The 27,661-nt window shown below is 40.7% G+C and overlaps 1 protein-coding gene across 1 annotated transcript; it reads right to left on the reverse strand.

Annotated features, from left to right (window-relative positions):
- Nucleotides 1–228: 228 nt before the first annotated feature.
- On the reverse strand, nucleotides 229–27,260 carry TRIM37 (tripartite motif containing 37). Its single transcript, XM_084299539.1, has 25 exons — nucleotides 27,179–27,260; nucleotides 26,241–26,342; nucleotides 24,930–24,970; nucleotides 23,727–23,843; nucleotides 22,757–22,844; nucleotides 21,755–21,877; nucleotides 20,452–20,575; nucleotides 19,261–19,328; nucleotides 17,072–17,196; nucleotides 15,592–15,642; nucleotides 15,080–15,161; nucleotides 13,407–13,483; nucleotides 12,702–12,881; nucleotides 11,917–12,031; nucleotides 11,469–11,681; nucleotides 10,945–11,081; nucleotides 10,168–10,265; nucleotides 9,215–9,415; nucleotides 7,078–7,389; nucleotides 5,428–5,556; nucleotides 4,740–4,935; nucleotides 4,007–4,125; nucleotides 2,224–2,376; nucleotides 1,349–1,433; nucleotides 229–914 (listed from the first exon to the last, which is right to left on the reverse strand). The coding sequence occupies exons 1-25, from the start codon at nucleotides 27,197–27,199 to the stop codon at nucleotides 911–913; spliced, it is 2,961 nt and encodes a 986-aa protein (XP_084155665.1). The 5' UTR covers nucleotides 27,200–27,260; the 3' UTR covers nucleotides 229–910.
- Between the last annotated feature and the right edge of the window lie 401 nt (nucleotides 27,261–27,661).

Consider the following 27,661-nt stretch of genomic DNA (forward strand, 5'->3'; position numbering starts at 1 on the left):
TGGCTTCCCTCAACACAGCTTTAAAATTCCCCGTGGATTTCCTGATTTACTTGGTGAAAGGGGCTTAAAAGAAATGACAGCTGTACAGCAGAAGAAAGTTCTCCTATATTCAGGCAGGCATGATACCAACTCAGTACTAAAGATCAAGTCAAGCTTGGTGACAGTGTTCTGCTTATCTTAACAGACAGCCTGTACCCTTTTACATATTTACACATGAACATCTAAAACTTCACACCAGATTTCAACATTCATTTTATTAACAAAGTGCAAACAGTTTTAAACTTTGAGTTGTACAGCACTTACACTGCGGAACACTCACATGAAAATGAATGCCAGTAGTCAGCTGAGACAAGGACAACTATCACATAAATTCATGCTTTTTCACTAACCAGTTATTCAGCTTTCATCATAGCTTCACAAGTAGTTTAGCAGCTCAAAATGCAATGCACAGTGGCAAAAAGTTTGGCAATGTGTTCGGTTGGTCCACAGCACAGTCTGCGGAAAACAACTTCTGTGCCAGCTACTTTACCCCAACTCTCGAGCCACTGCAGCAGTGGCAGTCAGTAGTCTCAGTCAGTTCAGACCATTTAAAACGAGGACATTCGTGCATTGGCTGTTACTCCAATGACAGAAGAGGACAGCCTGAAACAGGGCTCCAGCACATTTTGGACATTTTTTCAGAGCATCTGAAGCTGGCAGAGCCAGCAGGAACGCAACCTTTATAATAAGCCTTTAAAGGTCATTTTGCCCCAGTAACAGGTTTAAGATGACTGCAGAAGAACCACACAATGGTATTGACAGAATGGAGTGCACACAAAACCATCAACAGCCTCGGACTAAGCTCCAGTGAATAAATGCACCTCTTCCCAGGAACACGAGCCAGCGAGTCTTCAGGCCCCGAGCCAGTTCTCTATCTGGTTCAAAGAAAGTCAGCTTTCATTGAAAACCCTTGTTCTGGGACAGTTTCAAGGCTTCAACAAATACAACCTGGTAATTCAAAGTTCTGTGCTGGGTACTGAAACCCCATTTATTGGTGATTATGTAAGCATGCAAAAACTCAGGCAGTCCTTCCTTAGCAGTGTAATTTTTAAAGGCTGCCCTAAAAATGCAGATCACTGAACAGCCCTGAGGAGCCAAGTTAGCCACACAGACCAGGAGCTCACCTGTCTGCTCTACCTCTCCTGGGGGCAGGCTGTGGTGCATTAGGCTGCACAAACACCCTTCTGTCTACCTGAAGGAAGATGAACATTTCCTCTAATCTCTGCAGCTCGAGGGGCAGTACAGGAAAGGTGCATCCCCAGGGATCTGGTCACCTCAGGAGCTAGCTAAGGCAAACAGTTAGAATTACCTGGTGTTGTCTTCTCCATTAACAAAGCTGAGATCATCAGGACCGACTTGATCACCCTCTGGGAACGCTGAGCACCGCTCTGAGGCTGAAAACAAACAAACAAAAAAACTTTACCAGGCAAGCAATCAGAACAGAGAGAGTTAATGTTCCATCACTTGCAAGTGCTGTTCCGTTGTACTTCATCCCTAACACACTGGTACACGATGTGATCGACACTGCTAGGACTGCCATAGGGTTTTAAATTAAAGATAACTTTAGTCAAGCACAGATACGAGCGAAGTTTTTATTATTCCGATGAGTTGCAAAGATTTAATGCCTGCTGCAGACACACAGCAAAGCTGTAAACTAATTACTGGGCTGAATCGTTAGGCCATCCTGCTAATGCACAGTGAGGTGCTTATTCAGGCCCAAATCAGCTCCAACCAGCATCAGATGTCACCTTACAGGTTTTCATTTGATCAGAAGGTTAAAGCTTTTCAGAAAGATACGAAATGAGTTTTTAAAATTACACTGAAGTGCTCAAAGCACACTCCTGCCAATTAAGATGCAAATCCATGTCTCAGGCAGTGGTTACCTCCCTGAAGGTAGCCTACTTACGGTGCCAGTGCTGGTGCACAGGGAGTTCCAATTCAGAAGAACTGGAGCTATGGGTTTTCCAACACTTCCCCTGGGAGATTCACCTAAACTGACTTCTCAAGGCTAGTGAGAGTTCCCCTCTTCTGTTTTGATCTGCTTTTAATTAGGATCCCAGGAGAGGAGTTCCAAATCTTATTGGCTCTTACTCATGCTTTAATACCTCTACGGCACCATCACCACCCCTGCTTCAGCAGCAGCGCTGAGGCAGACTCACAAGATGCGAACACGACCAGTTCTACCTTCACTGGAGGACTGCACAGAAAAGGCATGGTTAAACCCCTCCGACGTAGAGGTGGCATCCTCCTGCTCTTCGTTTTCTGTGTCACATTCAATGTCACTATCACTGCTCATTCCTGGCAGGAGGTGAAGGACATGCTTCTGACATGCCCCACCTACAAAAAAATAAACAAACAAAAGCAAAAATGGTGGCAGTAAGATCTCTGTAGCTACAGCATTAAAGTTTCTTCACATGTTAGAGTTATCAATATCAAATACCAAGAGCTGGCAGGAGAACAAGGGCGAAAGAGCATCTTTTGAGCTAATGTATTTACCAAAGCACTAAGGAATTTGACAAAACAGCGGGGACCAGCTTTGAAAACATCCTAATTGCGCAGCACAGCTTAGCTTGAGAGGAGCAGTTCCAGCAAGCCACCAGCTGAGTGCAGACTCAGGTTCCTTCCTGTTCAGCTGCACTCTCTGCCAGCTGCTCTATCTACCTCTGCAAGTAGGACAGAAAATACAGGTGGATTCTTTAACAGTTAAGGGATAGTGTGACCCTCTACACAGATACATCTACCACATCCTTCAAGCGGCAATACTCTATGTAATCTATTGAAGTCTCGCACACAAAACTATGCCTTTCCTTCAAAAAGGAACCAGAGCTATTGATGATATTCAAGGTGGCTTCTTTTGTTTTGCCACAACTCGGGAGTGCACTGGTATCAAAATCCTCCCTTTTATACTGTTCTGTAGCTGACCAAAAGGGTTTGTTCTGCTCTTTTACTTCTCCAGAGTTGATAGTCATTGCTAAGAGAAAGCAAGTAGTTAAGTGAGATGCCAACTCTACTGTAGATTTTCCTCCAAAAGGAAAAAAAATAGTAATATTTGTTTCCTGGGGTTTTTAACAATGAAGTATTTTAGTTCTTAAAACATTTTCCTATTAGACTCTCTGCTATAATAGGAGAACTGCGGGAGCACATCACGATCACGCTGCAGTGACTAAGAGCAGAAATTCAGTTTTGTCACTGAGAGACCTTCTGTAAATGCCAACTCCTACACAATATTGCACACTGCAGATAGAGATGGATGCTGGCACCTTAATATAGGCTTTGCGCTACAATTCAGTCATTGAAATTCAAATTAGTGCAGGGGTGGAAGGCAGGAGAGTTTTAGCAAGATAAGAGAAAAAACTCTTCTACGTGGACTTTCAAAAAGAAAGGCAATAATATTTTTTTCCAGCATGGAAAGGATGCAGGAAGGGAGGGGGAAAAGTTTCCTCTAAGTCTCTAAGGAAACTGGCTTACGTACCACAACACCCAATACAAACGAAACACTGGAGGGATTCTAGTGTGATGTGGAGGTAGTTACCACTGTGGCTTGTTCCTGAAAGCTTAACTTAACAGTCAAGGTCACTGACTATTAGTTTAATTAGATAAGAAATTACCTACATGGCCAAAAAAACAAACAGCAAAGCAGAAGACCCAGAGGCATATCAAGAGGTAGAAAAAAAAAAAAAAAAGCAATAGTCCAGAGACATAGGTGATACCTTATAACCTCATCTGCTAGCTCTCCACGTTCCTGTTGTACCATAACATCACTATTACTCCACAGAGAGCAGTGGCACGGAGATGTTCCTTCCTCATTTAGATTTATACAACAGCTGCCAAACGTTATAGTGAAGTTCAACACCCATAGACACAGGTGATTTTTTCTCCCCTTCAAGCTATTTCCATTACAGAAATGAACAACCACAGACTGGACGAGGGACAACGCTGCATTTGCCCTGTACAACATCCAATTTACCTTCTTCTGGCCCCGCTGAAGCGCCTTCAGAAAGCACGCCCTGCAGTTCACCAGTTTCAGCGTTGTTTTCCAGACTACCTGACTGTGTTCCCTCAGTGCGATATCCTTTAGAGTTTGACCTTGGGAAAGGATTTAGGAGAAACACAGAAACATACATTAGAAATTCAGCTTTAATCCAGCTACGGAAACAGCTCCTTTTAGTGCATCATCTAGTTTTACTCCTTGTTTCAAGTCATTTCCACTTAAACTTCCAGCTTTAACTGATTTAGAAGTATTTAAAATCTGAAAACCTAAACCTCAAAGTTTGTATTTTCAAAAAAATTGTAATCCTTAGTATTTTTAGAAAATGCACTTAACCCTCTGAGATGTATTACTGAACTATTATGAAACTACTGAAAAACAGAGTCCCAGTGAAGAGTGTTCTCTTAAATGAGGAAACCCAAAGTGGCAACCCTCAGTTAGATGATATTTTGGAACGAATTGTGGGAAAAAAGCCTTTCCAATCAAAGTAGCAGACTACATTAACAGACAATTAAGAAAGAAAAGATGACCTATACTCTAGTTATAAAACAAAAAACTGATCTCCATAGGGAACAACAGCAACCAAGTAAACTTCAAAGTAATTTCACTTCCATGTTCCAAGCACTTGGGTATAGTGGATTGGCATTTTCTCTAGATTAGAAAAAGGAAGAAAGAAAGAGACAAGGAAAGGGAGGGGAAAAAAAGTTCTTACCCTAGAGCAACAAGAGCACCAGCTTTTCTGGTCTTCTCTACAGCAGTTAAGCCATTTAAGCCAGAAACTCCTACATCAGAATCTGAAACTTCACAAGGTCTTTCCTCTGCTTTAGGCAGAGCCTCAGCAGCATTACTGCTGGCCAGGGGCCTGGGACAGTGGTGCCGACTGCTTGACTTTGAACTCCCTAGGCCACCTGAGAAAAGAGGGAGAGAAGCTCAAAGCACATCCACTTTTGTTTTAACTGGATGATTAACTGTATTTCATTTCAATCACGGAAACGCAGCATAAAAACCAGGAGCAGCAACACTCTACAATTCTTTCAGTCACACACATTGGGATTTTTCTTGAATTCCCTTTAAGTCAAATCACAATTTAAGCTTGTTCAGTATTTTGTCATCTATGATTTTCGCTGTAAAGGTAACCCCTGAATTGTCTTCAGAGGGACCAGAAGCAATATCCAACACATACATCTATGCTCTATCAACAAGTCAGCTGTGTGGCACTGTTCCACAGCTGACCACTTATCTAGGGTCTACACAGGTACAGTAACATTTAAAGGATTTGAGAACAGATCCAGCCAAGTCTCAGGCAAACTTCGGTTGCCAATCAAAGGGACTTTTTGAAAAGCTTTTGCACAACACATGCTAAGATGCAATGCACCACACAAGTTCAGATGACTGCTTACCCTCAGAAGTTTGAATGTCTCCCTTTAGCCGAAGGTTGCTTTCCCCGCAGTCCATAGCTCTTCGTAAAGACAGACTCCCTGCTGCTCCAGAGCGAATAGGCTTGGGGGAGTTACTTTTCTTACTTGCAGCTGCGAACACAGTTTAAGATGTGACAAAGATTCAATCAAACTGCTACAGTATTCTGCATTCCTGCTTGTTTTAAGTGGTTAACAAGCAATGAGACAAATCGAGTTCAACTCCCTAACCCGCACACGACTCCTTCCACGCCCTTCCTGTCAAAGACGTGGTCTAGAACAAAGCTGAAGTAACTAGGGATAAGGCCGAGCATACACCAGAAATGCCCGCTTGCCTTCCAGTGAGAGATCCTTCAGGAAGCGATCACCCAGATGGCTTCAGCCATCGTACTCCAGCATGGAAGTGTAAAGGATACGGACAGGCAAAACCATCTCTCAGCTCTTACGTTTAAAGCCCAAGGTCACTGAGGACCTCAAACGCTAGACTGGTGTCAGGTTACGGGACTCGCACCATCCGTAACTTCCCAAATTCCCTGTTCCCTGACCGTGTGTCAGTGTGATTCATGGTACAGAAACGTATCTAGGTATAGGAATGGAGTGGCAGCTGGAACAGCAAAACACTAAGTTTTACTGTCACCACATCCCATAGAAGTGAAGAATTTAAGCTTCAATGCAAGTCAGAAGATTGCTCCAGTTTTACAGAACAATGTATGCCCATTCTTCTAGTTCTGCTGCATAGTGAAGGGACTTCCTCCTGCCTTAACAGTCTTTGAAAGGTGAAGCATTTGCTAAGGAAAGAGGTAGCACTAAAAGCCACACAACACACAAATGCTAGCATTTCCAAAGGTGTGGCTTGATTCTTCTGTGGCTTACTAATGGTGCAATTTAAGGCTCCTAACTAAGATGCAATTCTATCCTCAATGAGCACCAGAGAAGAAATTTTCTGCTCTGTGGAAGTGATGAAATGCAGGCTAGAACTTGGCTGGAGCTGCCAAAGCCCTTTTTTGCAGGTCAATGTTGAAAGGAACAGAGAAGAACAGGACTATTATACCAGCTCTTCAGTCCACTCAGACATTTGTAATAGATTTCTTACTCGCCTTGGCTCCAAAAAGACAAGCAGTAACTTGAATCAAAACTCAGAATGCTGGAAAATCATCTGTCCCAGGCAACAGGGAAGTGAGAGAAGACTGAACCATCTGTGCCTTTATTAAGGTCATCAGCAACTTGCACAGTCTTTGTGCTGGTACTTGAAAAATTCCACACTGGCTTACACCAGTGACACCTACCAGGATTCAGTGACAGTACCTGAAGAGACAGACACAGGCACCTCTTTGAAAGAGGTCACCTTTCAAAAGGCAAAGTCTCTCCACAAGCATCACGAAACATCAATTCATAGATGATCTAGAGCAGCACTCACCAAGAAACGACCTTCAGCTAGAATCAGTTCAATACTGCATTAAACTTCAGAACTTTCTCACTGTAGGTGTACTACTCATTCGGGACTAAAAATTTTAGATTTTAAATTTATGTATTCTTGAGTATGAATAACTACAAAAAGTTCTATTTCCAGGTGCCTGGATACATAAACCACCTATCCCAGTGACATTTACATCCCTCCCTTCTCTGAGCACTTACAATTCCTTATGTAACAACTGGTAACTGAAGACTTGGTCAGTAGTTCCATTCCTATTTCTTGCAGCTTGCTGCAGCTGTCTGTTCCACAGGCAGCTAAAGCACCTTGCTCAATGGAGAAGAAGTTGGGCTGCCCATCGCATGAGCCAGCGTTGCTGCTTCTTACTTCTGATAGCTGGTTTTTCACATCAGACATCTTGCTTCGTACTTCAGCCATCTGAGTTTTAAGTCTCTTCAGCATCTTCAGGTCAGGCGGCACACGCCACATCGCCTGGTGTCTCCGCTGATCTCGATCTTTTAGAGAATACGATGATGCTTCACCAAAGGGAAAAGTTAAAGAACACAACAGGTAAGTAAAACAGTTCTCAAATAAAAACAGGTATCTATTTTTTAACGGCTACAAGGATTCTACATTCTGCACTACTATAAAACAACGGATACAAACACTTTCTTCTGTACACTACAGCACCATAGTATTTAGGATGCTAGCACTGCATCACTACTGGGACAGCAGATTGCTGTTCTCTCCCTGCCATAGCAGAAGGGCCCAGAACTTGTTCTATGGAAGAATGAAGACCCCGATACTATGACATGAATTCTGACGACAACCCTGTATTGCCAGACAAGCAAGTCTGGTTGCTAGTTAAAACATCAGATTTGTTAAATGTTTTTATAAAATGCGTTAAATACCTGTATAAGATTCTCAAACCACCACCATTTCATGCTAACACACAGAACTCGAATCTGAAACTAGGGAAGGAATTCCCCTCGGTACCTAACACGACGACAACAGGTCAAAGAGCTAACACCTGAGTATGCCTGTGTGCTGCTTAGCTGGAATTAGATTAACTTTAATGTCTGAGTGCTACAGTCTATAGATATTTCATTGCAAATTCAGCTGGTTCAGAGCTGCAAAGCCAAGTGGCTCTTGGAAACCTTCATTTTAGGAGGTGAAGTTCAGCAAACTCTACACGTAACAGCAGCTTTCTCCTATTTGGATGACTTGAATAAGCTCTGGGAACAGTCAAACCTTAAGGGTACCTCAGCAGAGCAGGTAATTTCAGCTGTGTAACCAGGAGCTTAAGACCAAGAACCCACTCAATACAGCAGCAGAGCTTAATCTTGCTCAAGTACTACAGCCCAAAACGCAGTGCCTCCTCTTAAGGTATTTTGTCTAGGCCTTTTCCAGGCAAAGCAGAGCTCAGACACACAGCCCACACACTGCCTCCCCTTTCGTACTTGTGGAACTGACCTCCATTTTTGGAGATGGATTACCATCAGTAATAACCACAGGTGCCAGAGCTGCCAGGTATCTTGCTTTTGCTGCACATGAACTTAATTGCTGTTTTCAGATGAAGGGTCCCACACAAACTGAAAGCACTCTTATCATAATCTTCAATTATTTAAATAGCATCACATTACTTCCTCCTGACATTTTGATCCATTTTTCTTCCCTAAGAGCTTACGTGGGCTCTTTCTGAGCTGTTGGTTTTTAGTGTTTTCTAGCCAACATTCCTCTGCCCTCTGCTTGCGTTTCCAGCTTTGCTGCTACATACATCTTTCTAGTTCCAAGTGCCTTTTTTTCATATAGAAGTAAATTCCTGGATTTCTTTTCTTGTTAGTACACACTGCGCTCCTGGTACTCTAAACCATCAAATGTACAAATTGTGTGAAGCAAGAGGTGTAACTGCTTTCTGAGCAGATAGCTGTTTTGTGTTATTTTGACTTTCAATGCTAACCTCTTCTACAAAAGGGCCTTTCATTCATCTCCCACAGCAGCTTTCAAAGAAACTGCACGAACTGCATCACCGCTATGTTGCTACACAAACCAGCCAGCCACTTCAGTCCCATCCCCCAAGAACAGACGCGAAGACCCTCCTCGATAGACACTGCTGTTTTCAGTTGAGTCATCTGGCATTCTCAAGCTGAGGTCAACCATTAAGACAAAGAAAACGTCAGAGCAGGCAGTAAGATACAGCATACTGATGAGCACAGAGGAGGATGTGAAAGTCTAGCTATCAGTGAGAACTGCCTGTCATTACCCTTCACCCACTCCTCAAACCTGCTTCTAACTCTGGAACTGCATTCTCAGATATTTCCAGGTTGCAATTAGATTATTTGAGACGTGACGTGCAGTTACCTCTGTTCTGTAGAAGAGAGGCAGGTGGACGTGGCTGAAGGCCCCAGAGGTTTTCCATACCGTTTCTGTCTTTCAGATCCAACAAATGGATTAAAATCAAGGGATCAATATCTAGTAAACTGCTACTGGCTGTTGAGCCTAGGACACCTCCTCCCCGCCTTGAAGGTCTTCCACTTGCACTGGTGTAGCCATGGCTGGTACCTAAGGAAGAGTTATGGACAAAAAGTATTTCATCTATTTTATGTAAACCTCTTAATAGATTGAAAATGTTAATTAACAAATCAATACAAAGATTATTCTGAAGGCATGCACATAAACTTTATAGCTTTTTCCCCTCTCCCCATTAGCCACTGCAGCATAAATTCCACTTCTGGTGAATGCCACCCCTGATCTGTGGTCATCTCTGCCATAAATACGTATATATTCGACATCTCAGGATCTTGTTAACCTATGGCTCACCTTTCCATTATTACAATTAAAGAACAGAAATAATTAAATAATTATCACAATTAAAATATATTTCTGCTTGACTTGTAAAGATTTTTCATTTCATTCATTCCATGTAGTTTAGGTTTTACAGAGCACTAAAATCCAGGTGAATGTATCACATGTTCAGAGGCCACACAGACATTAGTTAGAAATTGCTTGGCAATCTAATTTTGATTGAAATGGAAGGGTTTTCAAAGAGGCACAGAGATCTCCCTTCTAACTTACACATCGTTTTTAAATGAGCACATTCAAAAGATTCCCCCCGCCTTTTTTTTTTTTTTTTAACTGAACCAATGAGACGTTTCTGCCACACTGCAATAATCAGTACAAACTACATGATGCAGCATTTCCAAAAATAGAAATGCCCGCAGAACACACAGCTTGGTGTTGCTTCCAAGAAGAGCAGGGGAAGAAACCCAGCAGCGTTTTGCATAAATGGGAATTCTGAAGGCTGTTTTTCATACCTGACGCTCCAGGAGTAGCAGCAGCTGCTGCATCCTCCATGAGATCTCCTTCTTCCAACTCCATATTATTACTGTATTCCACGTCATTTTCTCCAGACCTCAGGTGATGATCGGGGTGGAAAAGGGAGAATGCAATTAGTTATTATCTTCTGGCAGCCCCATTTAAATGTTATGGCACATACCACTGAGAAAAACACGAAGCACTGTAAATAGTATCTTCTGCATCCCCAGCCACACAAATTAAATAAGTAAAAGTGTCACAGACATCTAGATTGTAAAAGCTCATCCTGCAAACATCTGTATCGGTATGCATTAAAACACGAAAACATGTTGTAATGAAGATTTTAGGATTTGGCATCACATCAGCTAAGAAATTTAAATTCTCTAGTTTTAGTTAACTACCTGTCCTTATCATCACTCTCCTACCTCCATGCACACCACTTTCTAATACCAAGCCTCTATTTCATTAGTGTTGATCAGTACAGAAACAGGTTTCTTGGCGTTCTGGGAAAGAACTTTTACAGAGTCAGAGATAGAAAATGTTACAAAAAATAGAAAGGAGACCAGAAAGAAAAGAACTAGCTGTCTGAAAATTCAATGTGTAAGATTAACTGTACCAGTTCATGTTGTTTCCAGTACAGGAAACATCCCTCAGGTTGCACTGACTCCCACATACACCGTAACAGCAATATATCAAATGAGTCAGTTTCCACTAGAACAGGATGATTACCACTGGGAGACACAGTGATGATCCCAGAGGCACTTTAAGTTACTCACATAGTTTCTTCATCAATATCATTTTCTTCAGTGTTACTAGTTGCAGTCGAACTAGCTGAAGAGCTGCTACCGTCGAGGTGGTTCACCTCATCTTCTCCAGCAAGATCTACATCCAAATCACCATCAGAGAGTTCATGCTACAGGAACAATAGAACAAAAAGGAACATCTCACTCACACCTTAATGCATTTACCAAAACACACAAAGAGAAATCCTATCTCCACAGAGGTGTCACACAATCATAGAAAAATTAAGAGGGTTTTGAAAGCAAAAACTAAAAGCTGGTAACAAACAGGAAAGTTGGATTTTTCAGCTGCAGCTGGGAAACCTTCTTGTGGTAGGATCGTGTAGCTCTGTTCCTGAACACCTCTGTCATCTCTTACTACCTCTCAAGTTTGTTATCTCCTATTTCCACACAGACACTTATGAATCTAATTTACAACTCAGAAGTTCACTTACGTTTCTACTGCTATCCTAGCATAAAAAGCTACACAGAAAAGCAGGCAGAAGAGAGACAATTCCTACATTAAAGTCTTCATGCTGGATCTTCTCTTCATCCTCCTCCTTGCTGTCTCGCGCTAATCCCGGAGCAGCAACATTCTCAAGTAGTACTTCAGTGCTTTGTCCAGACTTCTTTGATCTTGTTTCTGGACTATCATCGTTCTGGGGACTAAGATGGGTGTCTGGAGGTGAAATGCCTCGTGATTTCTGAGTCCGGGAAAGTTCAATCGCAAGCCTCTTAAATAATAGAAGAATACACAAAAGTGCACATAGAAGACTACAATGGAGCAGCATCATCAAGTTATTTTGTTGACTTGCATATATCATATTTTAATAATGACAATATCAAAGCACCAATAGCTACCCAAGTACACAAAATCATCCAATGTGAACTTTGTAACCTAAACCAGTTCACGGATGGTCAATAAAAGGTGATTTTACAGCAGTAAATATCTCAAAATATCCCACTTACTTCTTTGAGATTATTTATTTGTTGGATATAACTTGTCTGAGCTGCTTCCAACTGAGCAATATACCAGTGTTGATCCCGACACTTTTGGAAAAAGGTTGGTGAGCGCACCTGAAACCTTCAAAACAACATTTGTCAGAAAACTGAAACTTTTCCAAGTCTGAAAAGCCATGCATAAGTCCATCAGGCAAGCTGGAATCTAGTCTGTTCGGTGTATTTCATCACAACATGTACTTCTATACTCAGTATGCTGAATGCACTGACTGGTAACAGGATGCATTTTGTAGCTGAAGCAGTTGCAGAAGAGGTAGCTATCTTCACAAGCCAAACAATCAGAATTAACATCATACAAAGCATTTAACAGTAGCAAGAGTAGGACTTTGCAGATGTATCTGAAGTAGACAAAGCTTCTATATTTGTCATGACATTGCTGTTTCTATTGGCAGCATTAGTTGCCTTACATTACAGGCTTCCTTCATGCCCAAAGCTCTCCCATGCTCACTACACTCCAAGGGAAAGAATATACCTTTTTCTTCTGAGTTACCTACAGATCTCCAACCAGGGCATATTAAAGTCAAGGACAGCTACTTCTCAAATAAATATATTTGAACTTTTCTCAACTCCCTTAAGCTTTAAAGGAACGAGTTTGCTAATGACAGTGAAATCTATTCATGACAAAACATGTCACAGTTATTTTAAATCCAACTACTTAATCGTTTCCTACTACAGAAGTATGATACTTTATGAAATAATAGCAGAAAAAAACTACACTAAGTTGTCGTTCATACCTTAGGATCACGGTGTCGTTCTGTCTGTTCAGATAGCCTTCATTAGCTAGCAAGTCTAGACGAAAGAATCTGTTGTAACCCCAGCATTCTCCAACTTCAAAATCAGAAGCAAACTCTCTAATTATGTTTTTAGTGGGATCGTTGGTGGACTGGTGAACCATTTCTACACGGTACTCGTACCTGCACAGAGGAAGATCACAGATTAATAATACCAAAGCAAAGAGACATCAGAATAGCTGAATGTGTCAAGTTTAAGAGAACTGCACTTCCTGGGAAGTTGGCACGTCCAGCTGAAAAGGTGACTCGGTTGTAAAATGTTATTGAAAATTTACATAAACACTACTGGGGAAGGAAGGTAGAAGAAGGGAGCAGTCTGTCAGACCAACTCTAAGTCTGTGACTAAATACCAGGAGACACATACTCTCCTCAGTTGCTTAGCCAGCTTGTTTTCTATCTTAATTAAGGCACTGAGTAGCATCTTGAAAATACTACAGGCACGATTCAAAGCTCAGACAACATGAATCTCACTTTCAATGCTGACTGCATCAGTCCCTAGCAACACTACAGGACTTCAGGTCATTCTTTTCCAACCTCTCCAGATGCTCTGCCAACAGAAGAAAAAACAAACAAAAAACACAAACCAACCCAACCAACAAAAAATACACCCAACCACAACAGGGCTGTTCTTACTGCCGGTATGCTTACTTGGAAGTCTCTGGCAGTCCAGCTGACAGCTCCAAGAACACAGACAGGTAGTAGCCCCGTACCACTCCATTTCCATCCTTGAAAAATAGAAAATTAGGAGAAGATAAATTGGTTAAAAAAAAGCTAAAGCCAAACAAACCTCACCTGTACACTCCCCACTCTTCAAGGCTCAGAAAACAGTTTCAGAAAACAGCTTCAATCGTATTTTCAGCAGTAGGCTACTCTGTATGCTACAGTTCTGCTTTTTTTTCCTTCTGTGACCAAGAGCTCACCCTGCAATCTGAATCAACATAGAGCTTGCATCTAGAAGTGCATACACACTCCAGTATTTGTATCACTGATAAAACTCCAAACAGAACTTTAGTTACTTTATTAATATTTTACGAGTTCAATTAAGTGGCAGACTGAATAGACAAATATTTGTCAACGTACCAAAAAAAAAAAAAATATTAACGTAGCATTGAAAAAGCAGTAAAAAAAGCTCATCAGTTTAGTAGATATCTTGTTTTCCCTCAAGCCCTCAACATGAAAACAGCTCAAGTTAAACATTAGTTCTGAAATGTTTCACGTAAAACTGTATTTCAAAGCCACTTCCTTTTTGAAATGAGAGAATAATACTTTTTTCTTTAAAAAAAAAAAAAAACATGCAACATGAGAAGTTAGGTCAGTTAACAGAGGAACCATATTAGAATCACCAGAAATCAAGAAAAAATATGGCAAAATTTCCATCACACTCACCTCAATCAAGGATGAAGAATGGTTCAACTTCAATCCTCTAGGTTGAAGAAATATTTCAACTTACCACTTGAAAATTAATTTTAATGTCTTTTGACAGCACACCTTACGTAGTCAATCCTGAATTTACAGTGCTCTGAAAACTTACACAGGAGTCCACCTCTGCACTGCTAGAATACAGTTCTGTACCTACGTGACCTTAACAGTTCTCTGAAGATGCCACTCAAATGACTGATAAAAAAAAAACACCAACTTGTACTCCACCAAACTTATGGAGATATTTCTCCAAACATTTCTGCAGTCAGAACTTCCTGGAAGCACTGACCAGAACAGTGGAGTAAAATAGATTACACCTTACAGGTTAACGCTCCAACACTGACAAAGATTGCTTCACAAGTCTGAACACTCAATCCGCTGAACGGACGACAGTACAATACGTACATTTTAACATCAGCATTTGAGAACAGTGCACACAGAAAAACAGATTCCCCTTCAACTAATACTCTGTCCTCCTCCCAGCTTCACAAATAAGTATTGTTCATAAACACGAATCTGTAAGTTAATCTAGACTTCAGCTTGTTTTTTGTTGTTCTTTTAATTCGAACTAAGAAATATCTACAAGAAACACTCAAAGACAAGAAGAGTAAAACCATCTATTATAGTTCCTATGGCATATGACACATTCTAATTGCTTTTACATTAACCAGATTAACTTTAACAAGAATGTTCATGATGGATATCTGGAAGCAGAGAGGGAACACTTCAATGGCTGATGATTAAAACTCTGCAGACTTATGTTTTTTTCCATACAGCTCTTTATATACAATATCTCCTCTCTTGAGGAAGAAACTATCTGATATTTCCCTACAGGAGAAGCAAAAGCACACCGCCTAAGAGTTTTAGGCTGGATAACAATTTTAGTTGAAAATGTAACTCACTGGGTAAACTTTTAACCTCCAACAAAGTCCTGACACTTGAAGAGGTGGACTGTAAACAGGATCTGCTCGCTGACGCAACGTACTATTGAGAAAGGAGAAAAAACATTTGCTATAGGGACAAAGCAAAACCCTCCATGAAATAGTAAGCTGCACATACACTTGCACTCTTAACACTGTAGAGCCATCCTTCATGCTGCACAGAGTGTGCCTGCATGAGGCCCATGCAAAATGTGCAGTGCCCTTAAGAATATGTATTCCTTGCAAAGTTATTCAATATTTTGAAAAAAGAAAACTAAGTAGTTTGTCTTTATCATGAAAAACCTTTTATCTATCTGTTTAGCTACGGTTAATTGCTATTCACCTGGTAAATAACGAGATTTTGACTAAATTCATACAGCTTAGTTCATATCTAACAATATTCAGTAAAGATTATTCAGTGTTTTTAAGAATACTACATGTTAGCAGAAGAAGTTTCCTGATAGTCACAGGAATTTCTTAAGATACAATCTTACCTGAAGTTTTCCAGTACAAAGGTAGTTGAGTCATAGGCTGGGACCAATTCACTGAGAGGAAAAAATACATTAGAACATGATGAATAACATGACATTAAAAAGTCCAACTTCTGGAATTTTCAGAAGCATTTCATATGATTTAGGTCACTAGCACCACTGAGATTCACCAGGACTACGCTGGGTTATTTCAGCACTTTTGAAGAATCCGTTCATAAGCCATTCTCCCCCGCACCTCTCCATGTGATACTGCACATCAAATCAAGTATTTTATGTTACAAAGAAAAAGCAGCTGAAAGTATTTAAAGATAGTTAAGAGGATTTACCCTTTTACCTGTTATGCCTAGTAATCTGTTAATAAGAGTGAATTTTTAACATAAAATTCCCTGATAGCTCTAGAAGGATGAACCTACTGCATGGCCAGAAATACAAAGCTTAAATGGTTCATGTTTCAGAGCCGTACATACCTTACTGCCACTGGAAAATGAATATTCAGCTTTAAACTCTCCTCAGATAGTACTTCATTTTTTTCAGAATACACTTCAAGACAATAGTTTTGAGATTTCATTTAAAAGCAAGCTAAACTGGTATTTGCTAAAGAACACAAGTGGATTTGAGGGGTTCTTTTAAGGTCTCTCATGCTCGCAATTTTATGGAGACAATTTGCAGACAGCTATCCTAAACCCACAGACTTCTTCAGAATCCAGCATTAACAGCACTCTTTTTGCGAAGAAGAATTGTGTTAGGAAGTGATTTTAGCTATATATTCTGAATTAAGGTGACCTGCAGAGGCATCTCATGAGAGCCTTGCAATTATATGCTGAACGACCCCAATAATAAGAGAAAAAGGACAAATCGGTAAGCTAAGTGTCAAAGAAAAAAAGTCTAGTCAGCTGGAACCCACTGTCCTGACTCCTCAGTTGAGACCACAGACTTATGAAATAAGCCCTGCTGGAACAGAAAAGCCTTCTTGAGGCATACGCTACTAAAAGAAATTAAACAGCTTGACATTTTGGGCATATAAACCCAGAGCCCAGCTCAGTCAGAGATAACGGGTTTAACACTGAGAAAATGACAGAACCCCACTACTGCCCAGATTACTGCTGCCACAGCTTACAAGGCAGAGAAGCAAGACACCTCTTCACTAGAGGTGGGTATCTAGGAATCTCTCTAGCGACCTGCCCATCAGTCTCTTACCACCCACTCGTTCAAATCCACACGTTAAAATACAGTGGTAGTGTCCTGTCCTAGTTTTATAGAAGGCTCACGCACATCAACATACATCTACCTCCCAGAGCCACTAGAACATCCTCTTCCATATAAAAGAAATGTCTCATGGGACAATCTTCAGCAATTTGGGAATCCTTTACACAGTAAAATGGGAAAGGGATATTCTTTTCTAAATACTTCTTTAACAAGCAAAACAAACAGTTATAAGACAGCTTTCAAGTTCAAGCTACAACAGAGAGGAAACAACACTTACCTTGTGAAGTCTGGAGGAACAGGAGTAGTGACAAACGAGGCCATAGGTTTCCGATGAACCTGCTGGAACATCATCAGGATCTCTGAACTTTTGGATATCAACTCACTCTTGCTGCATGATCGTAACTATACAGGGGAAAACAGGAAAAAAAATCCTTACATCATTACGACAAAACAGATTTTGATTGCTTGTTTTTAAACACACATGAACTTCATGTCTGCAACAGCTTCACAGAAGTTTCCCACCATGCAATCTACAATGATGCTTCAAGGGTATTTTGTTGTTGCTTTGTTTATTTCCCTTGAAACTGTCAGCTACTATAGTCATGTGTTTCTCTTAAGTTGTTAAAATGGTATTTTAATTCTGTCTCACTACCAGGCCTGCACAACCCATTTGGGAACTCCTGAATATTGAAGACTGTCAAGATCTACAGTGAAAATTAAAACAATTAGTACGTATTTCACTTAGATTAAAAGAGTATGTATAAAAATGTCTGATTAATACAAAGTCGCATACATTACTGTGCTTATACAACAATAGCAGAGTAAATCAATCTGGAAAAGAAGCTTAATTAGACATTAGGATAATTTGCTCAATATATCACAACACGGCAAGACAAGCTCCTGTGACATTAGACAGTTTCTGTGTTTCAATTATTCTTTACTGTCTTACTGCCAAGCACTGTACTTCTTTTCCCAACCACATTTGAACAAGATGAAGCCTTTATTATCTTAAAGAGATGGCAAAAAATAAAAAAGCATTTCAATCCACTTCATTCAAGGTGGCCTACAGGACCAGTCTAATAATGAAAACGTTTTCAAAATCTCAACAAAGCTAATCTTGCATGTTCCCTGAATAGCCACTACTGAATCTTCTAAACCTATTTGCTAAAGGAAGCAAATTACTCTGCTTCTTATTTATGCTTTAAATTCTAGAAGAATACATCTTAGATTTACAGTTCAAACTTTCTGCCAGGCTTAAGTGAGACTGATATGCACATTTAAAAAGAGCCACATTTTTGCCGTGAGTTCTTCAAATAATCCTATTACTTCCACACACACAGAAAAGTGAAATTCAAAGCCCCTTTTAACAAAAACATATATAATGAATTTAAACTAGCAGTAACCGTTGCCAGATACCTGCATCTTCTCATGGCTCTTTAGCTAGTAAGCTTTTCCTCCTGTTTTGGAGGGAGAAGAGGTTGTATTTCATTAGTGTCAACTTGTTATAATTTGAATGCTTTTTCCACAAAAGAGAAGCTGATCTGCAGATGTGCATACACAGTTTCTCAAAGATTTACAAGGTCTTCATTCGGGTTGCAACATAACTAATTTTTGAACAAGCTATAAACGGAGGGCTCCCAACAAACAGGCAAAAACATGCTGATACAGGAGTACTCATCCTCCTGGTGTCATCAATTCCTCAACCACAATGTTCCATCATAGGTATGAAATAATTAAATCAAGTGCAAGGAGAACACAGGAATTGCTGATCAGGTTACAAAGCCAGCTTAGCATTCTTACTCAATCAAAAACATGGCAGGAGAACGGAGAATGAATACAGGACAAGGGGCATAATTCACAAAAAAACTTTCCCTACCATCCCCAAACCACAACATCAAACCCTCCTGAAAGACAATTACTGGATGTGGTAATACTCGAAGGAAAGAGACCCTTCCACTTTCTCATCTCAGAGCAGGTACAAATTGTTCAGGAACAGTACAATCAGGCTCTGCAGAACTTGAGTATTTCATTTACAAAAGCTGAACTTGTGTAGCTAGAAGCAAGGTGAAAAGAGTGATACAAGGTCATGTTGGAGAGAGAAACAGATTTTTCTTTATTCTCCATTTATAGCCACCACGATTCATATGCTGTTGGCAGAGTCAAAGCTAACAGAACCTACCCACATGGCCTAAATGCTGTTACACCTTAAACAAATGCATAATTGTGGATTTTGTAATTGTCAGTAATCCCTGTAGTAGCTTTTCAAACAACAGAAGATAACACATTTCATTATTTCTAGAAGGCACACTTGTTTTTAAAAAGAAAATGTGCAACCTAAGGCCACTGTAATGAAAAGATACCATGAAGATACAGCTCTAGCCATCAATTAATAGTTTAAAAATAGGAAAAAAAAGGTCAACTGAGAAATTATCTATGCAACACATTTCAGCTTTTTTTCATAATCACCTGATGTTCTACTTCTTGAAGCAGGGATTCCAGAAGTTCAGTTTCTTGGGTAAGAGATGTCTTTTGACCTGTTTAAAGAAAGGAAGACCTGGTTAAAGACGAGATGACACAGTCGCTAGATTTTCAGAAATTTAGGGTTTTTTTTCCCACCCTTGTCTGGAAGCTGCCCCAAAACCTAATAAGGTAAAGAATTTCTAAATATACCAAGGTTGATTGAGAAAGCATTTTAAAAGCAAGCCTACGTTTTTAATTAGAGCTGTAGTGATGAACTCACTTGAGGTTAGGACAGTAATGAAACATTTTTGTGTCCCAGAAATTATAGGTTTGTTGTTTTGGAACGCTTCTTCAGACAAAAAAAAAAAAAGGCAGGTTTGACTTCACTAGATTTACTCTCCTTCAGAAATCCGTTTTATATTAGCTGACACTTTTCTCTTAAAGTCCACTGTTTCTCTGGACTTCAATAGTAAGTGTTTTCTTCATAAAAAAATGAACAAACAATGTTTAAACGTGTTTGTAGATTTCAACTGTCATGAAAACCTTGACAAGAAAGAATAAATGCCACATTTGTCTGTTTTCCTATTGTGGGAACTTACTTTGTCACCATGATATATTCAGTGTCTGAAGAGTGGCTGCTAGTCCTTAGAAAAAAAGGTGTTACACACACACAAAATGTTAATCTGTAGATAAAAATAACTAAAACATTCTGCCAAGGTTTTAAGACTGATCTTCAATCACTACACCTTAAAATAAACCTTGCAACTTGTTACTATATTCAATTTAGGCACAGAATACGTACAAATCCTGGATTTAACTTAAAGCAAGCATTTTAAAGAACTGTCGTTTTGAAGAGGATCCTAAAATACAGCTAAAGCACATTGATTATGTTTTATTTTTAAATGGAAATGAACTGTAAGAATAAAAGCAAGCATTATCAAAGCTAAAGACATTTTGCAAGCATGAAAAATTTTAGAACAGAACAAAACCAGGGTATGTTTACCAACTTAGAGCTGCAACAGATTAACTACAACATTAAATATGAGATTTGCTGTAGGGAGTTTTCTGTCAGCAGTTTCCTTGCTTAACACCATAAAACGTGTAAGGAGTCATACTCCTGGGTAAGAAAGTTTCTCAATAGACCTATACATTATGAATCTATTGTTCCCATTAGTAATACATCAGGCAAATACTCACCCATTAGTGTTATAAGCTTATTCTTCAGCTGAGTGTCTAACCGGGCAATCATCATCTCTACCGCATTTCTTATTTCCCGAACTCGTTCATCCTTCGCACTGCGCACAGCCTCCACATTCCTCTCCTAAAAGAGGGTTCAGAAAAAAACATGCACAAAAAGAAAGTTGTCACACTTTAGCACGTTTCACTCATTTGCACGTCAACTCCACTCTTCCAGACCCCAGAGTTATCCAAAAAGGCCATTTAGAGCCCCCTCCATCCCTATTTTTCTAGGAAGAAAACCAAAAATCTTGATCTTACTGGAGTGAAATTTGCATATTTAATTTGCATGAATAAGAAAATAGGAATGTGTTTTTAGATGAGCTGTACTATAGACAATTCCTGTTGCCAATCTAAGTACTTCATTATTATGTTGTGAATATCCTTTGACTTTTATTGAATATATAAGTGTGCCCTCTGGTGGGTGACCAAAGGTTAACAACAAACCAGCAATATTTTCCCATTACAGATTTATCCTATAGGAAGCCTTTATACCAAAATCTGTGAATACAAGTACCTGTTTCTCTTCTGTAACTTGAGCAGCTTAGCAAAGTTACTTTTTTGGAAAAAAGAATAATTTGATTTACAAAATCAAATTTACTTACTGTGTGGTCCTTGTGAAAATAAAGTAAGTGTCACAGCTTTCAGTGGGTCCTTCCTAGAATGCAGAGAACTGCACTGCTTTGTTGGAATTGCCACTGAAACTGCCATGGCTGAATGTGTCAGGTGTTTGGGTTTCTAGCACACTTATCACTATGTGGAAGAAAAAGTGGGGTACATAAACTTCAGGTCTCTAACTAGTGAGCATACTGTAGACTCAAATATACTTGTATTTTTTTTCTCCCAAAGAAAGGAAAATAAGCTGTACTCGAACAAAGCATTTTTGTACTTGCTTAGCACAGCAGTCTGCACTCTGTATATTTGTAAACATTTAACTTTCAAAGAACTGCACAAGTCTAGCTTTTAAATAGCATACATCAAAAATTACCTGCTAGCTAACTCATATCTTTTTCTGTCTGGCAGCAACAAAAACAACAGGGAGAATGTTTGTCCTTCCCCAGTTTATAAAAAGAAAGTAACTAAAAAGTGGAAGTGTCTGTCTGTGGGATCACCTGATTACGTTCAGAGTACAAGAGCACACAGGTACTGAAAACATCCACGAATATATGAAATGGTACACTACTTCCATTTCCTGCTTCATGGTTATCCTTTGACAACGGCATACTGCTGGAAAACTTAATGTTATCTTGAATCAATTTCTTACCACTTCTTGCACTAAACTGATCAGTTCCATGAGTCTTCTCCTAAGCTTTGCCACTTCTTCGTTTACTTTTGTGACATGTTGTTCGTATATTTCTGCCAGTGGCTTAAAAGTATGTCCTCCATGCTGTAAAAAAATAAATAAATAGATAAATAAATAAATGGCAGGGAATGGAGGAAATAGAACATGCCATTTTAGTTTTATTCCAGTCCTATTAAATTACTGAAAGAGAGGGGAAGAAAGCCTCCTGGTGTATCACTCATTTTGGAAAGGTTCCAAAGCAGATTGCATGTAGGAAGTCTGTCTTTCACTTCCCTTCATAAGAAGTCAAGAATTTGACTTTCACAACAACAAAGCTTCCTGTCAAGAATTATTTGGAGTCTCAATGGTCCTCCAAAAATAACCTGATTTATTTATTGTACAATATTAACAAATCAAAGATAGAAGAGTTATTACTATTATTATTAAAACACCCTCCCCAAACAAAGGCAGCACACCGTTTAAGCAACATTCGATCACTTATATTCCAATGCATGACAGCAGTTTCCCCTTGAGATATTCAACTGAAGGGATAATAAAGTGTGGTGAATCATGCTACCAATGAACCTTTGCATATATTACAGATCATAGTAATGATCTGTAAAAGAGAAAGACTCCTTTCTCTGAGAGGACTCAGAGAGAAAGACTTCCTTTGCCCGTAAAATTTTTCACCACCATCTATGGTTTGTCCAAGACATCATGAATTTAGTAACACAGAAGGTAATTTTGATTTTTCAGCAAAAATTAAAATGTACTTCTATTATCAGAAACAGAAGATACTTCTTTGCAAAACCAATCTTTGTAATAATTATAAATGCACATATAACTATAGTTTTTGCACAGTAATTCAATGCCACACTGCCAGTTTCATAGCTTTTCTGTTTCTTCAAACTGCAGGCACACATAACGCTGGCAGTCTCTTACTATAACATACCATGTGCAACATCTAAGTAAGCTTCTTCTTACCATTCCTCCCCAAAGTGCACACTGATGGCAGATACACTTCTTACAGGTCCAGCAGAATACACTAAGCTTTTCATGATGATTTTCACACCTCAAATAAAAAATAAACACGTAAGCAGCAGCAAACACCTGATAATTTTCTGCAAACTCAGTTTAATATTTTCATTTGTTTTGCTACCCAGACACTCAGAGTGAAACACAGAACTCCAGTAAAGCATAAATCATCAGCGTAGTTTTGCAACAAGAATAGCTGGGGAAAATAAATGTTTTTAGTGTTCTCTCAGGAAGTATTTCATAAAGAGAAAGTACATTAATAAAATCTGATTTATACTCAGCAGGCAGAGATTATCATCACTGAATCAAGCTCTGAATTCTAGAAGTTAATCCTTCACATTATTAAAATTTCAATCATATGCAACATAAAGTAACCACAGAACAATGGTTTATAAGCTTTTTTAAACTGATCTCTGTCATTTCTTAAAATTTCAGGAATAGCATCAATCAGCAAGCCAAGCACAGACCAGGCAAACCTCCAACACATGCCTCTCCCTTCCTCCTCCACTAGGTTTCAGGAACTTGGGCAAGGAGGAGGTATGGAACACGTAATTAGTCCCTATCCATTTTTCAGTGATTCTCCTCACATTTCTTTCCTCCAAATCTCCGGACTATTATATATATATTTAATATTTATATATATATGTTTTTATATGAGTGTAAATCTTAAACACAAAAGTAGTTTTCTAGACAAATAAAGTTAGGAACCCTTCTCATTGCTATTAATTATGAAAAAAATGAACTCCAACTTTTAGACAATTAGAAACAGCACTGCTTTGTCTGTTAAGCAACAGCACAATTCAGTTTTTAAGTAAGAAAAAATATGTTTGTTCCCCTGACTTTAAAATGAGCTGAAATTAAAAGTTCACTCATGTAAAGTGAAATGCAAAACCCTTCATGTGAAGAATGCTCCATTTACTTGTCTTTTTCATTTTCCTCATGCTTTGTCAGATTACACAGTTGAAGTGTGTCAAGCTGTTGTGTGACCTCTTCTGCCCAACGACAGTTTACAAGCTCTCGTAGCTGCAGCGGGGCTCTGCAAGAAGCATTGCAAGAGTTACAGTGAGAATTCAGCTCCAGGAACTAAAAGAGCAGCATCGAAATGAAACCAGTTCATCAGTTCTACAGTACTAGAAAAGCCATGGGCAAAATGCTGAAGCTATACTATTTATTTCAGAGGAAAAAAAAAAAAAATAGAAATGTAACATTTTAAGTTGATTTGTTCATATTGGGGGAAGAAAACCAAACCACCCCATAACTACGTATAGAACAGCTACATGAGGAAATCAAGAACTACATTAAGATTTGGTAATAGACTCCTGGATAACACTGGGCAAATCATTTCATTTCTCATGCTTCTTCAATCCCTCCCATTATTCAGCCATCCCTAGAGGAGTGCTTCAACTATCCCCCTTGTAGAACACAGACATACTTACCTCCTTACAGGCACTTAGAACGAATGATAAAATACTTTAAAAGTTGAATATGAAGTTTTTCAGAAACGGTTGGTTGTTTTTATAAATACCTCCCCTCCCTTAGAGGCAAATACATCCTACTTCCCCTTCCTTGGGGCAAAACACACCCCACCTCCCATACTTCAGTTTATCAAGAACGAGAATTGCTAGGTACTCAGGCACCAGAAGCGCTAAGGTGTGCCATGGGGCAGGGGTGGGTTGTGCTGCACTGAAAACAAAAACAAAACCTGCACACACTGAGGAGGTACGTCTCTGAGGATTTGCAACACAAAAGGTAAATCTCACAAATTCCAGGTATAAAATAAAAATATGTTTCAGGCCGAACACTGGAATTTCTGGTCTCTTATTCTTGCAAGATGAACATTAAAAGTTCTAAGGGGAACACCACCTAGTTACTCTTATTATATGGCAATAGAAGACTGCAAAGTAACAGGGTAAGAATGAAATCTTGCTTAGCTTATCACACAACTGCACCATACATTAGAATAAGTAATATATCAGGTAAATTTTTATTGCTACAGCCAGCAGGTCTCAAAAACCACACTTAAACAATTTATGCAAACTACATTGAAAAAAGACCCCTCATAACTAACTGGCTGGCGCACCCAATTCCTGGTAATTTATTCCTTGTATTAAAAATACCTTACCTACAATGAGGGCACTGAGCTCTTTGTTCAGTCAGCCAACGCTATGAAGGGAAAAAAAAATAATTGAAAGAAAGCACCAGAAAAGAACTGCTAACAAGTACATTCTATTGTTATTTAGGAGCTACTCCCCTTTGTTACCTTTTATGCGGTAATACAGCTTTTATTTAGCCTTCCTGCATTTTTCCATTTTTAGAGATTTGTAATTTAACTGTTCAACCACTTAGTTACCGAAGAAGTAGCTATTTGTATCTTAGTAACACCACCACCACCGTTCTTTAGTTGTCAAAACGACTCCCGTTAAAACTAAAAACGGAATTTTGAGGTACCCAATATTCCCTTAGAAACCATGTATCTGGTGCAGATTTCCATAGCTACAGACTAATGAGCATATTGCAAGACAAGAAAGCAAAAGACACAGCATGGATATTTTTCTGAATCTGAAGTCTTTGAGATAACTTATTACTTCTTCTTGAGCTATTTATACACAAGTTAGACACCTGCAGTTCAAATCCGCAAGGACCCTTTGACTAACTCTCTTCCAGAAAGTTCTATGCAAAGACAAGGAGCTGCGGGAAGAACTTTACATCAGGCCACTACAGCTTACAGATGTAAAGGATCAGCAGCTGAGAGGCTCATCCTCTGGCAGCTCACTGCTACATTTAAAGATTCTCATGAAGAATCTCTCACCACCCAGCAACAGCACGCCACCTAACATCCTTAACGTGCAGCACGAATCCTCCACCGACAGCTCTTGGCAGAGCTTTCAGAGAGAACGATGATTGCCTGTTGTGATTCCTGAAGTACTGGTCGAGGTCTGAGAACCCCAACTGAACCCTCTCGCACTACGTTAGCACAGCACGATGCCTGGACTCAGAACTGAAGCATCACACATTTGTAACGTCACCATAATAAATGCATTCAGGTGCTTCGGGTGCTGCTTCAGCCCACTGGACGTTCCATATTGACAGATGCAGTCATTGTTTGATTCCTGTCCCAACTCTGTCTTCCATACAGACGTCACTGACTTTCAAAATACATTGAAGGAAGGGTCATCAGGTACCTGTTTCTTAAGAGTAACTCTTCCAGACAGTCCCTATAATTAGCACTACTGAAGGCAAAGCACAGCCTGCCTAGTTTTTCCTCAGCGTTGTAAGAGATTTTGAAAGGAAAACTAGAGAGCACACAGCAGGAAAAAGGAATCCTCAGAACCCCACAAAAAGAAGCAAGGAAGAAGGCAGAATGTGTTTGTAAGATCACAGTATTTTCTAAGCTCAAATGTTTGCAAAAGTAAGCCATAATAAGCAAACTCACCCGAATACAACTGAAACAGCACAGCTTGGAGCAATGAGGACACAGTCGTGCATCACGCAATTTCTCCATACAAATAAAACATCGGAATACTTCAGCAATACTCTGGAAAAGGACAGATTATTGCTATTGTTAAGCCACACACTTCTGACATATGAGAGATGCATTTTTCAGGCAGAATGCCGGGTTGAACAGGTGCAATCCCATTCCAAACAGCAATGGGTAGTGCATCTCAAAGCAAGATACTGGGTCAAACACCACGGCTCTCCTCCCCACCTCTTCTTACATCCCACCAGCCCTTAGCACCCATTTTGGGTCACAGTTCCTTAAGGAATACATTTTTTTGTTTGATTTCCCTTTTTCCAAGGGGGAATTTCCGCAGCCAAGAGCTATTATTCCTCCTTGTGCTCGCACAGCATTGAACAGTTGCCAGAAACAACTGCACGGTCCCCACGGATTCAAAAACCTAGGAGCTCCAACACACTAACATTAAGCTAATTGAGAAGCACGTTAAGCACATGTATGATACAGAGTGCTGATGCGAAAGCTTGCCTCAGACAGAGCATTTATTGACTAATAGGATTCACATCCTTTTAACATCTCCCATTCCCACCACGGTTTCTCTGCCCCCTCCACGTCCCCCCGACCACCCCCGCTCAGCAGGGCTCAATTTAACGCACGGTTTCTCCGCACCCCCGGCGGAGAAGCCATTTGCCCGGCCCCACCTTGCCCGGCCCCAAGCACAAAGGTTACTCCCGGCACCGAGCAGCTCCCACTCTACACACCAGGCACCGGCCCCCCTCCAGCTTCGACCCTCCAGGAGCCCCCCCCAGCCCCCAGGCGCCCCACAGGAGGCCGGGCCCTCCTCTAACGGCCGCAGGGCCCAGGAGGAGCACGGCAGGGCCAGGCCGTGCCGGGCCCGTCCCGGGGGGGCCGCTCACCTCCACGCTCTGCTCGTCCATGGCCGCGGCCCCCCCGGCCCCGGCCCGGCCCCGGTGCGCTCCGGTGGCGCCGGGCCGCGGCCGCGGGGAGGGAGGGAGGGGGAAAGGGGGCGGGGCTTAAGCACTGCGCGCGCGCGCCCTGAGTGGGCGGGGCTAAGGGCGAATGTTGGCGCGCGCGGGGTGGCGGGGGCGCGCTGCGGGAGGCTCGGTGCGGTTGGGGTCTTAACGGGGTGGGAATGGGGCGGGGGGGGCCCGCTGTCCGGCCCGGCCCGGCCCTGGGGGTGAGCAGCAGCGGCAGCCGCCGGGCTCAGCTCGCTGCCCCCTCCTCCCCGCCCCACGAGTCGGTGGCAGGCAGCGGGGGGCTGCACGGATGGGTGCCCGCATCTCGCGTGGGGTTTGGGAATGGCTCTGGGTAACCGCAGCCCCGAGGACAGGTGGTTGTACCAGGCGCTGGCCCAGCTGGGCTTGTTTTCCCGCTTACAG

The sequence above is a fragment of the Netta rufina genome, assembly GCF_964035555.1.
Source record: "Netta rufina genome assembly, chromosome: 21".
NCBI classification, from domain to species: Eukaryota; Metazoa; Chordata; class Aves; order Anseriformes; family Anatidae; genus Netta; species Netta rufina.